The 10884-nt window shown below is 43.7% G+C and overlaps 1 protein-coding gene across 1 annotated transcript; it reads left to right on the forward strand.

Moving 5' to 3' along the window:
• The first annotated feature begins 433 nt into the window (after window positions 1–433).
• Window positions 434–9044, forward strand: LOC119537882 (E3 ubiquitin-protein ligase TRIM21-like). The gene is given in 6 exon segments (XM_037840478.1): window positions 434–1131; window positions 1579–1674; window positions 2771–3001; window positions 7055–7077; window positions 7771–7871; window positions 8193–9044. Coding segments are annotated over 6 exon segments (1422 nt in total). The 5' UTR covers window positions 434–723; the 3' UTR covers window positions 8756–9044.
• Window positions 9045–10884: the final 1840 nt, after the last annotated feature.

Below are 10884 nucleotides of genomic sequence, written 5' to 3' on the forward strand. Positions count from 1 at the left end.
CACATAGAGGGTGGAAGGTTCATGGTAAATCATATATCGATTATTATGATTAGCTTCTCAGCAAAATGGAGGGCAGGGGGGATGGGAGAAGATGGAAAAAGCCTGGGCACTGAAAGGAATCTTTATAAAAAATCACCAGGAGGATTCCCAAAGTGGCAGTTGGTAGAAATGGTCCTAGTATGAAAGCTGGACACCCCACTGCCTGAACCCCCTACCTCAGCAACCCACTTTTGGAGCTCCCCTACAGCTGAATTAGCTAATGCGCACACCCCAGAGGAGGTGATGTGCTTGAATGAGCTCAGCCCTCAGCCCCAGGCTGGACACACAGTAAGCCACCATTCCTCCTAGGCATTTGGATTGTTACTCCCTTACTTAGTAATCAGGAGCCTTTGAAAGATTTAAGTAGGGATGGACATGGTGAAAGTATAATTTTAAATAGCTTTATCTCTGGACAATTCCCTCTCCCTCTTTGTGGACTCAGTTTCCCTCTCCTTCTAACTGGATCAATGGATCAGACTATGGAAGAAAAGTCCTTGATATTTAGCTTTATGTTCTCATTTTTTTCCTATTTTCACCCCCTGCAGTTCACTCTCCCTTATATTTTCCTTGGAATCATTTTATTTTTCACCCATAACCCATCTCATCTCCTCCTTTCCTTTTCTTGTCTCCCCAGTAGTCCCCAGCAAGATCTCCGTGCTGCTGCTTGGCAGGAACATTACCCCCATGGCCTCAGCAAAGACCCTGGCAATGATGTGAGATGAGGTCTCATGCCCTGTCTGCCTGGATCCCCTAGAGAAGCCTGTGAGCATCGAATGTGGCCACAACTTCTGCTAAGAATGCATCTCTGAGGTGGGGAGAAACAGAGGCAGTGCCTGTCCTGTGTCCCGGAAGAAATTCCTGCTCAGGAACCTCCAGCCTAACCAGCAGCTAGCCAACGTGGTGGACAACGTCAAGAAAATGAGCCAAGGCACCAAGGATGACACAAAGGGGGATCAGTGTGGGATACATGGAGAGAAACTTCACCTGTTCTGTGAGAGAGATGGGAAGTTCCTTTGCTCGGTATGTTCCCAGTCCCAGAAACACCGTGATCACCCCATGATCCCTATTGAAGAGGCTGTTCAGCAGTACCAGGTGAGGCCTATGCATGGAGGCATGGACAAGTGGGAAGGAGATGGGCCTGGAAAAGTACTTTGCTCCCCAAAGCAGGGGCTGGAGGAGAACCCCCTCTGGAGTTGAGTGGTTGGGGAAAGGAAGGGTATTTCCCTCCCTCCAAGTCTAATGTAAGGGGGGAACTGCAAACTAAATACACCATTCTCATTCCCCCAGGAACAGGGAATATACTGCAAAGATCATGTTTCCTTGTGGCTCCCTGGTTAATTAGGAATGAGTAATGCCCCTCACCCCTGTGACTCCAACATCAGGCTTTTGCTGAGGTCTTCCCATTTTACAGAATTCCTACCTCGCTCAAACTGTAGTACCCGGCCTTTTTAAGAACCAATATGATCTTCCTAATTCCACACCATCCCATGCTACACTTCTTGGTCTGTTGTGGGACTAACTTGCTGTCTTTCTCTGCAGGAGAAGCTCCAGGTGGCATTAGGGAAACTGAGAAAAGAGCAAGAGTTAGCTGAGAAGTTGGAAGTGGATGTTGCAAACAAGAGAGCTGCATGGAAGGCAAGAATCTTGCCCTAAAATGGACCTTAGATCAGAAGCCTGGGCAGGATCCAAGATCCTGGGCTCAAAAAGGCCCTATGCATAGCTATGCCCGTCTGAATAGTGATAGAGTTGGTATATACCTCACTCTACAAAAACCCACCATCCTCTACTGATAGTAATAAAAAGGACAGAGGCTAGAAGGAGAGCCCCCAATCAGACACAAAGCTTGAGTGTCCATGGGAGAGGGTGCTAAGGGGGACAAACCATACCCCAAAGCCCCCTGCTCCTCTGAGCCCAGTCCCTGCTAAAGGGGTATGCATGGAGTGGGGGGGTGGGTAACACCAGTGCCTCAGTGTCTGGGACAGAGGCATCTTGGGAAAAGCCCAACTGCCATGCCTTTTAGCAAGAGCTGAAAGGGATGGGCTTACGGAAACTATAAGGTAGGAAAACCAGTCTGACCAGGTGGTTGCTTGACTGTCCAGATCACTTGTCCAAAGTATAACAGAGAATGAAAGTGTGTCCCCGACTGGTGATTTTCTAGTGGAAATTGGGCAGGTCAGTGATTTGAGAGGAGTGGAAGGAGCCCATGGTCAATAAAGCACAGAAGAGGGTGATTGAGACTGCAGTGACAAGAGGAGTGTCCTATTCCAACAGATGACCTTCCAGTTACCAGCAGGAGAAAGGAGAAAAAGAAAGTCCCAAAGACTCCTTTTCCTCAGGATTTAAGAATGACTGTGCACCTGTCTTTGTGAGGTTTTTGGAGGTGGGGAACAGGTGTTACCTTGTCAATAACCCACTAAGAAATGAAGACCATGGGACACATTTGGGAGGTGACTGGCTTTTAGAAGAGAAGTTGAGGAAAGTCTCTGGTGCCATAGGCTGATATAGCCAGGACTGTAGGCCAGCTACAATGTGCCCCCACCAATCTCATGACAATATTAGCACTAGACACCTCATGCACTACCTCCTTAGCAAAATTCTGTGTGTAGGTGCATTCCCAGACAGAACCAGAGTGGTGAGTCTTCAAGGCATAGAAATAGTTACCAACACCTCCATTCCTGAACCTTGAGTGATTCTGATAAAAACTGCCTCTCTCTTTTCCTTGCCACTTAAGGAGAAGGTTGAGATGCACAAATCAAGGATTCATGCAGAGTTTGTGCAGCAGGGAAACTTCCTGATTGAAGAGGAAGAGAGGCAGCAGCAGCAGCTGGAGAAGGAAGAGCAGGAGAAGTTAAGAATTCTTGGGAAGACTGAGTCCAATCTGGCCCAGAAAAGCCAAGCCCTGCAGAACCTGGTCTCAGAGTTGGAGAGGAGGAGTCAGGGCTCAGCGCCAGAACTGTTGCAGGTAAGAGCTGGGGAGGGGCTCCTCTCTGAAATTCAAGGAGTACCTGGAAGAAAAAAAAAAAAAAAAACACAACTCTCTGGGGCTATTGTTAGAGCAAATGGAAACCTGTTCCCTGAAATTTTCTGAAATAAAAGAAACCAGAATTAGAATCCTTGGGTGGTTTGCATTCAAAGAATAGAAAGGTAGAGATTAAGGAGGGAATATTCCTTGCAGCAGTTAACAGAAATGGACATCCTTGGAAAGTGCCTGCTCTAACATGTACTAGGTATGTGTACTTGAGAAAGTTCCTTAATTTTTCTGAGCCATGGAGTTTATAGTCATACCTCAGATATATTGCAGGTTAGGTTCCATACCACCGCTATAAAGCAAATATCACAATAAAGTGAGTCACACGAATTTTCTGGTTTCCCAGTGCATACAAAAGTTATGCTTCAATATACTGTAGCCTGTTAAGAGTGCAATAGCATTATGCCTGAAAAAAACAATGTACATACCTTAATTAAAAATACTTTATTGCTAAAAATAATACTAACCATCATCTGAGCCTTCAGCAAGTCATACTCTTTTGCTGGTGAAGGGTCTTGCCTCAGTGTTGATGGCTACTGACTGATCAGGGTAGAGGCTGCTAAAGGTTGGGAGGCTTGGCAATTTCTTAAAATAAGACAATGAAGTTTGCTACATTGACTGACTCTTCTTTTCATGAAAGATTTCTCTGTAGCATGCAGTGCTGGTTGATAACATTGTTTTAGTTTCCTAGGCTTCTCAAAGCAGTATCATGAAATGGTTTGGCTTAAGTAATGGGACTTTATTTGCTTATGATTAGAGACTCAGAGAATGTCCAAATCAAGGCTATGCTTTCTTCCCAAAGACTGACTGCCAGTGATCCTTGGCTCCTCTGCCACATGGCAAGGCACATGGTAGCATCTGCTGGTCTCTCCTTTCTCTTCCAGGTTTCATTACTTTCAGCTTCTTGCTGCCATGGGTTTCTCCTTGTCTGAATTTACATTCTTTTATAAAGGACCCCAGTAAGAGGATTAAGAACCATTCTGATTGAGGTGGGTCACACCTTAAATGAAGTTGCTTCATCAAAGGATCCTACTAACAAAGGGTTCACACCCAGAGGAATGGATTAGATTTAAGAACATGTTTTTCTGGGATACATACAGTGTCAAACCACCACAAGCTATTTTACCCACAGTAGAACTTCTTTCAAAATTGGAGTGAATCCTCTCAAACCCTGTCCCTGTTTTATCAACTAAGGTGATGTCATATTCTAAATCCTTTGTTGTTATTTCAACAGTGTTCATAGCATCTTCACTAGAAGTAGATTCTATCTCAAGAAACACTTTCTTTGGTCATCAATAAGAAGCAGCTCTTCATCCATTAAAGTTTATCATGAGATTACAGCAATTCATTCACATCATCAGACTCTACTTCTAATTTTAGTTCTCTTGCTGTTTCCGCCATGTCTGCAGTTATTCCTCCACCAAAGTCTTGACTCAAGTTCTTCCAAGCTCCTGTTAATGTTGATATTTTAACCTCCTCCTATGAATCACAGATACTCCTAATGGCATCTGTAATGGTGACTCCTTTCCAGAAGGTTTTCAACAGATCTGTTTTTCCCAGATCTATCAGAGGAATCACTATCAATGGCAGTTATCACCTTATAAAATGCATTTCTTAAATAATAGGACTTGAAAGCTGAAAAGACTCCTTGATCTATGGGCTGCAGAATGGATATTGTGTTAGGCATAAAAACAACATAAATCTTATTATGTGTCTCCTTCAGAGCTCTTGGGTGACTAGATGCATTGTCAATGAACAGTATTATTTGAAAGGAATCTCTTTTTTCTGAGCAGTAGTTCTCAATAATGGGCTTAAAATATTCAGTAAACCATGTTGTAAACAGATGTGCTGTCATCTAGGCTTTGTTATTCCTTTCATAGAGCATAGGAAGAGTAGACTTAGCATAATTCTTAAGGGCCCTAGAATTTTCAGAATGGTAACTGAGCATTGGCTTTAACTTAAAGTCACAAGTTACATTAGCCCCTATCAAGAGTATCAGCCTGTCCTTTGAAGATTTGAAGCCAGGCACTGACGTCTCTCTAGCTATGAAAGCCCTAAATAGCATCTTCTTCCAATAGAAGCCTGTTGTACATTGAAAATCTGTTGCTTACTGTAGCCACCTTCATCAATTGTCTTAGCTAGATCTTCTGGATAACTTGCTACAGCTTCTTCGTCAGCACTTGTTATTTCACCTTGCACTTTTATGTTATAGAGATGGCTTCTTTCCTTAAACCTCATGATCAACCTCTGCTAGCTTCAAATTTTTCTTCTGCATCTTCCTCACCTTTCTCAGTGTTCACAGAATTGAAGAGAGTTAGGGTGTTGCTCTGGACTAGGCTTTGGCTTAAGGGAATGCTGTAGATGGTTTGATATTCTTTTCAGACCACTAAAACTTTCTCCAGAGCAGCAATAAGTCTGTTTTTCTTACAATTTGCGTGATCACAGGAGTAGCACTTTTAATTTCCTTCAACAGTTTTCCTTTCTTTCAGAACTTGGCTGTTTGGCACAAGACACCTAGCTTTCAGCCTGTCTTAGCTATCAACATGCTTTCCTTACTAAGTTTACTCATTTCTAGCTTTTGATTTAAAGTGAGAGATGTGAGACTCTTCCTTTCACTTGAGCATTTAGAGGCCATTGTAGGGTTCTTCACTGGCCTAATTTCAACATTGTTGTGTCTCAGGAAATATGGAGGCCCAAGGAGAGGGAGAGAGGGGAACGGCCAGCCAGTGGAGCAATCAGGACACATGTATTTATCGATTAAGTGTCTTATATGGGCAAGATTTGTGGTGCCCCCAAATGTTATATCACCATAACAGATATAATAATAATGAAAAAGTTTGAAACATTGTGGGAGTTACCAAAATATGACACAGACACAAAGTGAGTACACACTGTTGGGAAAAATGACACCAACAGATTTGCTTAATGCAGGTTTGCTACAAATCTTCAATTTGTAAAAAGCATAATATTTGCAAAGCATAATAAAATGAGGTATGCCTGTATAATATTGCCTATCTCAAAGGATTTTTGTGAGGATTAAATGAGAGAATCCACTGAGGCTCACAGATGATGTCTAGCCCAGGGGGAGGTTTTACTAAATGTAATATAACTAAAAACACAGAACTGAAAATTAAACAGTAGCCTAGCCCTAGCTCTGACACCAGGTCTCCATAAGTCTGGGTTAAGTCATTTTCCTTTCCTGGACCTAATTTACATTTGTAAAACAAGGGAGTGCAGGGAAGACTACAGAACATGGATTCTCCAAACTTTAGTCATAAGTGTATCATCTTTACATTTTTTGCTATTTCTATGAACTAACTGATTTAAGCTTGCTATTTTTCTTTAAATTATGTCATTTTTTTACCTGAATAAAATTAGCTTAAAAGGACATTTGTTGAAGCAATAAATTATGTGTTAATATGTTATATTTTTCTAATTTATTTAATAACAAAAACAACTGCAAACTTTAAAATGGCACATATTAGAAGCCAGGTATGAGGATTTAACTAATTTAATCCCTCATGAAAATACACTTAGGTAGGTACTATGTCATCCCCATTTCATAGATGAGGAAACTAAGACACAGAGATATAAAGAAACTTAGTGAGAGAGTAAAATTAAAGTTAAATAACTTTACCCAGTTCACCCATTTAGTAAGAGGTAGAGCTAAGAATAAAATAAGAACATAACTAGTCTTTTTAAAAGTCATCAATGCATATTCTATGTTCAGTCCTCTCACATCCACCAACGATATATTTGTCTCACTTTGAGAACCCATGCTAGGTTTCTGATTACCCCACAGCCACCCATGCATGCTTTCTGCTCCAAGCATGGTCAGAAATGTCTTTCAGGACCTTGGCCCAGAAGAAGGGGTCAGAGTAGTACCCCAGGACCACAGGTTGGTAGCACATAGCATCAGCCATAGGACTGAAGTCTCAGTGGTGAACCATCGAGTCTGAACTTACTCTCTGCCCCTTTTCTCCTCAGGCGGTGGGAAGTATCCTGGAAAGGTAAGGAAAGGTATTCTTCATTAGGGGCAGGGGTCTAGGAAGCATGTATACTTCTGAAAAAGGATATTGAGTTAGGTAGAAAAACATGCACTGAAGTTTTCCCCCATCCTCCAGGACTAGTCTCAAAAGTCTGATCACCCGTAAAATATTTTCTGGTCTTAGAAGGCTAATCGATGGGCAGCTCAGTTGGTGAGTTGCCCAAAGTGATTAGAGTGTAATATCTTCACAATTTAGAGATAGAGAAATTCTGGGAAGTTCCAAGTCTAAAGCCTGCTGGAATTCCTTTTTTCAGTGGAATCTAACACAGAAATAAACTTCTAAGAAAGAGCTAGCATAAGACCCATGGTAAAGGCGAGCCTCCTTGAGGTTCCTTACATAAGTGATTCATCCATATCAGATGCTTTGCCTGTAAAATAAAACAGAATGTGCTCACATGGTGACCTCAGGCTTAGAGAAGAGATACAGTCTCTCCACATGCTGCAAAGGCTCCTGTAACCAGGAACTCCTGGATAGGAGATAAATCCTACATTTTCTTGTCTCCCAGCCCCAGGGACCTGAGCATAGTAAATGTTTGTAAATTTGCATTGAATTCAGTTATCAAAGTCATCCATGAGGTAGGTTATATATAGCATTAGGGTTACGGGAGGGTATGGTAGGTGTCAGAGATGGGGCTCTCAAACTCTGTTTCCCCAGGAGTGAGGCCCGGAACCTGCAGGAGCTGGATATTGTCTCCCCAGACCTGGAAACTGTGTGCTTGGTTCCAGGACTGAAGAACATGCTGAGGACGTGTGCAGGTGAGGAGAGTTCTAGGAGTTGGAACTGGACTGAGTGGGAGGCAAAAGGGAAAAGAGGGATGCAGAGCAGACTCCCAGAGTGGTGAACAGCAGGTTCAAGTTGAGGTGGCAGGTTGGAATAGGTGGGGTGGAGATGAAGGTGGGAAAGGTGATTCCCTCACAGATCAGGGCCAGGGCCAGAAATGGCTGGGATATCACATCCTCACACACTGAGGCTCAGGGTCACACCCTCCTCCTAGTCCTGTAGTTTACACACAGGGTCACTGCCCCCTCCAAGTGTTGTCACACTCTACAGGCCTGACTGGGATCCTCTCTCTGCAGCGTACATCACTCTGGATCCAAACTCTGCCAATTCGTGGCTCATCCTCTATAAGGATTTCAGGGAAGTGAGTCTTGGAGACACCCAGCAAGATGTATCTGAAAATGAAGCAAGATTTGATAGTTTTCCCATGGTCCTGGGTGCCCAGCAATTCATTTCCGGAAGAGTTTACTGGGAGGTCGATGTTGCCGGAAAAGAGTCCTGGGACTTGGGGGTTTGCAGAGACTCTGTGCAGAGGAAGGGGCATTTTATGGTCAGCTCCACAAATGGCTTCTGGGCAATATGGTTGTGGAACAAACAAAAATATGAGGCCAGCACCTCCCCAAAGACCACACTCCACCTTCAGGTGCCTCCACGCCAGGTTGGGATCTTCCTGGACTATGAGGCCAATACTGTCTCCTTCTATAACATCACTGACCATGGTTCCCTCATCTATACCTTCTCTGACTGTTCCTTCACTGAACCTCTGAGGCCTTTCTTCAATCCTGGTTTCAATAACACAGGAGAAAACTCAGCCCCTCTGACCCTCTGTCCTCTAAGGGTGGGGAAAGGAGGGTCCCACTGACTGCTAACGACTGTCTTCTGGATATTGCTGCCCACCTCCCTTAGCTGCTGACTCTTAGCCACTGATTCTGCTTCTTTTCCCATTAACTCTGAGCCACCTCTGCCTCTGCAGAGATCTCAGAATCAGAGAAAACAGGTGTGGGCAGGGAGGTCACTGAAAATCAATGTCAGATGGTCTTAAACATGAATATTCCTGCCATAGATTGTTCATGATTGCCTCCAAGGAAGCAAATGACTCATGTTATGGCCAAATTCCTCTGGATCAATTAAACACATGTTTCTGCCATCTTTACATGACTCAGGTTTTTCTTTTTTCATCTCCATCTCTACAGCCAGTACCTTTGGCCAGATCTCTCTATCTAGATTTACTGAAGGGCTTCCCAAGGGAATTTTCCCTCAGTCTATCCCATTCAGTCCCTGTTTCTCATCCACATCTGTGATTATCTCTCCAACATACACACATCTGATCATCAGTGACTCGACATTACCTATAGAAAAATGTCCATACTTTTTAAATGAGGACTAAATGATGTATGCCTTAGATTGTTGTGCCAACCTTCCAGCCTGCTGTGTACCCCCTTCCCCACTACACCTACCATGAGCCTCTAACCTGAAATTCTTGCTGACTCTGAGCATGCGTAATCCTGATGCACCTTTAATATGGCACACAGTGTTCTTCTGTCTGGATTGCCCTCCCCTCTTCTACCCCTGGAATATTTGGTCTTCGACTATAAGGCCCAGGTCAAGACTCTTCTCTGTCTCCCTGAGGCAGCCACTGTGGTGATGGGAAACCCTTTGACACTCTTATCAATGCCCAAATGGATGTCACCTCCACACAGTGAGGGAACTCTGGGTTTTGAAGGACAAAGTTCTATGGCTAGCATAGCTCTCTAGATTCCAGCAAATCTGAGCATCTCAGTTACTGCAGATGTGTCTTAATGTGAGGCACACTTGATGTGGCTACCTTCTCTCTCAGCCTCCTGGTTCTGCTTTGGTAACTCTCCAGACAAGCATACAGCCCTGTTCTGTGCCGGAACCTGAGGTGAAGTGCCCATGCCTTCTCTGGGCCCTCTGTGGGGATGGCTGGGAGGGACATCAGGAAGCCTCAGCAACATGTGCAGCCAGTTCTGCCCAATGAGAAGGGATCCTGGGTCCTGTGGGGGTCCCTGAGGAGAGTGTGGTAGCTGGGGCTTAATCACTTAATCACTGTGCCTAGTACAGTGCCAGAGACACATCAGGTTCTTAGGAATTATTTTATGGAATGTACATTGAGGTTCCTGGGACGCTCACTAGGGGATCTCAGAACTCATGGTTATTATGTTTGTGGCATCTCATATTCTTTACATCTTCTGTGTTTTCACTCACGGGTTTTCATTTAACATCTCCTGAAACAGTTGCATGCCTTTCACCTTCTTTACTACCATCCCTAGAGGCACTGGAAAAGGTCATCCTCCTGTTCTTTGCAAAGAGGACGCAATCACATGCAACTAGAAGCAGGCTGAAAGGGAATCTAGAGAAGCTTACAAAAAATTTAATTTTCTGGGATTTATTTCTTAATATATAGAGAAAGAAGCTGGTAATTTTTTCCAATTAGTGAGATACTCAACAGCTGGACATGTCAAGGAAATAGGATGAATTAGAGCCACTGGAGGCCATGGAAACCTCAATTCAAAATTAAATGGGCTCAAAGAAAAAGAAAAAAAAGAAACAACCAAAAAATTAAATCGGCCTGATTCTGAGGGCTGTGGGAAGGTGGTGGAGCTCCAGAAATCAGTCCCTCCACCAAAACAACTATTGAACTGGTAGGAAACATCTGAATCAACTATTTTGAAACTTCAGAGTCTACTGGAACACTGTGCAGCACCTGAGGAAGAATGGAAGGAGAAACTGGTAGATTGTAGTAAATACTGATGAATTTTACCCTCCCTGCAGTGGCTACAATTCCCCATCCCCCAGCCTCACAGTGGGCAAGTGGGACTACAGCTCTGGCTCCTAGTGTAGTATGTTGGGCCAGGTTGGTACATAAAGACTTAGTCCTCCATACCTCAGGGGTTTTTGGTCTGATGCCTGATCATTGTTTTTGATCAGCTGTTTGAGATCACTGGGGGTTGACTCTGAAAGTGAACATTG

This window comes from Choloepus didactylus, chromosome 6 (assembly GCF_015220235.1).
Source record: "Choloepus didactylus isolate mChoDid1 chromosome 6, mChoDid1.pri, whole genome shotgun sequence".
Taxonomy (NCBI): domain Eukaryota; kingdom Metazoa; phylum Chordata; class Mammalia; order Pilosa; family Megalonychidae; genus Choloepus; species Choloepus didactylus.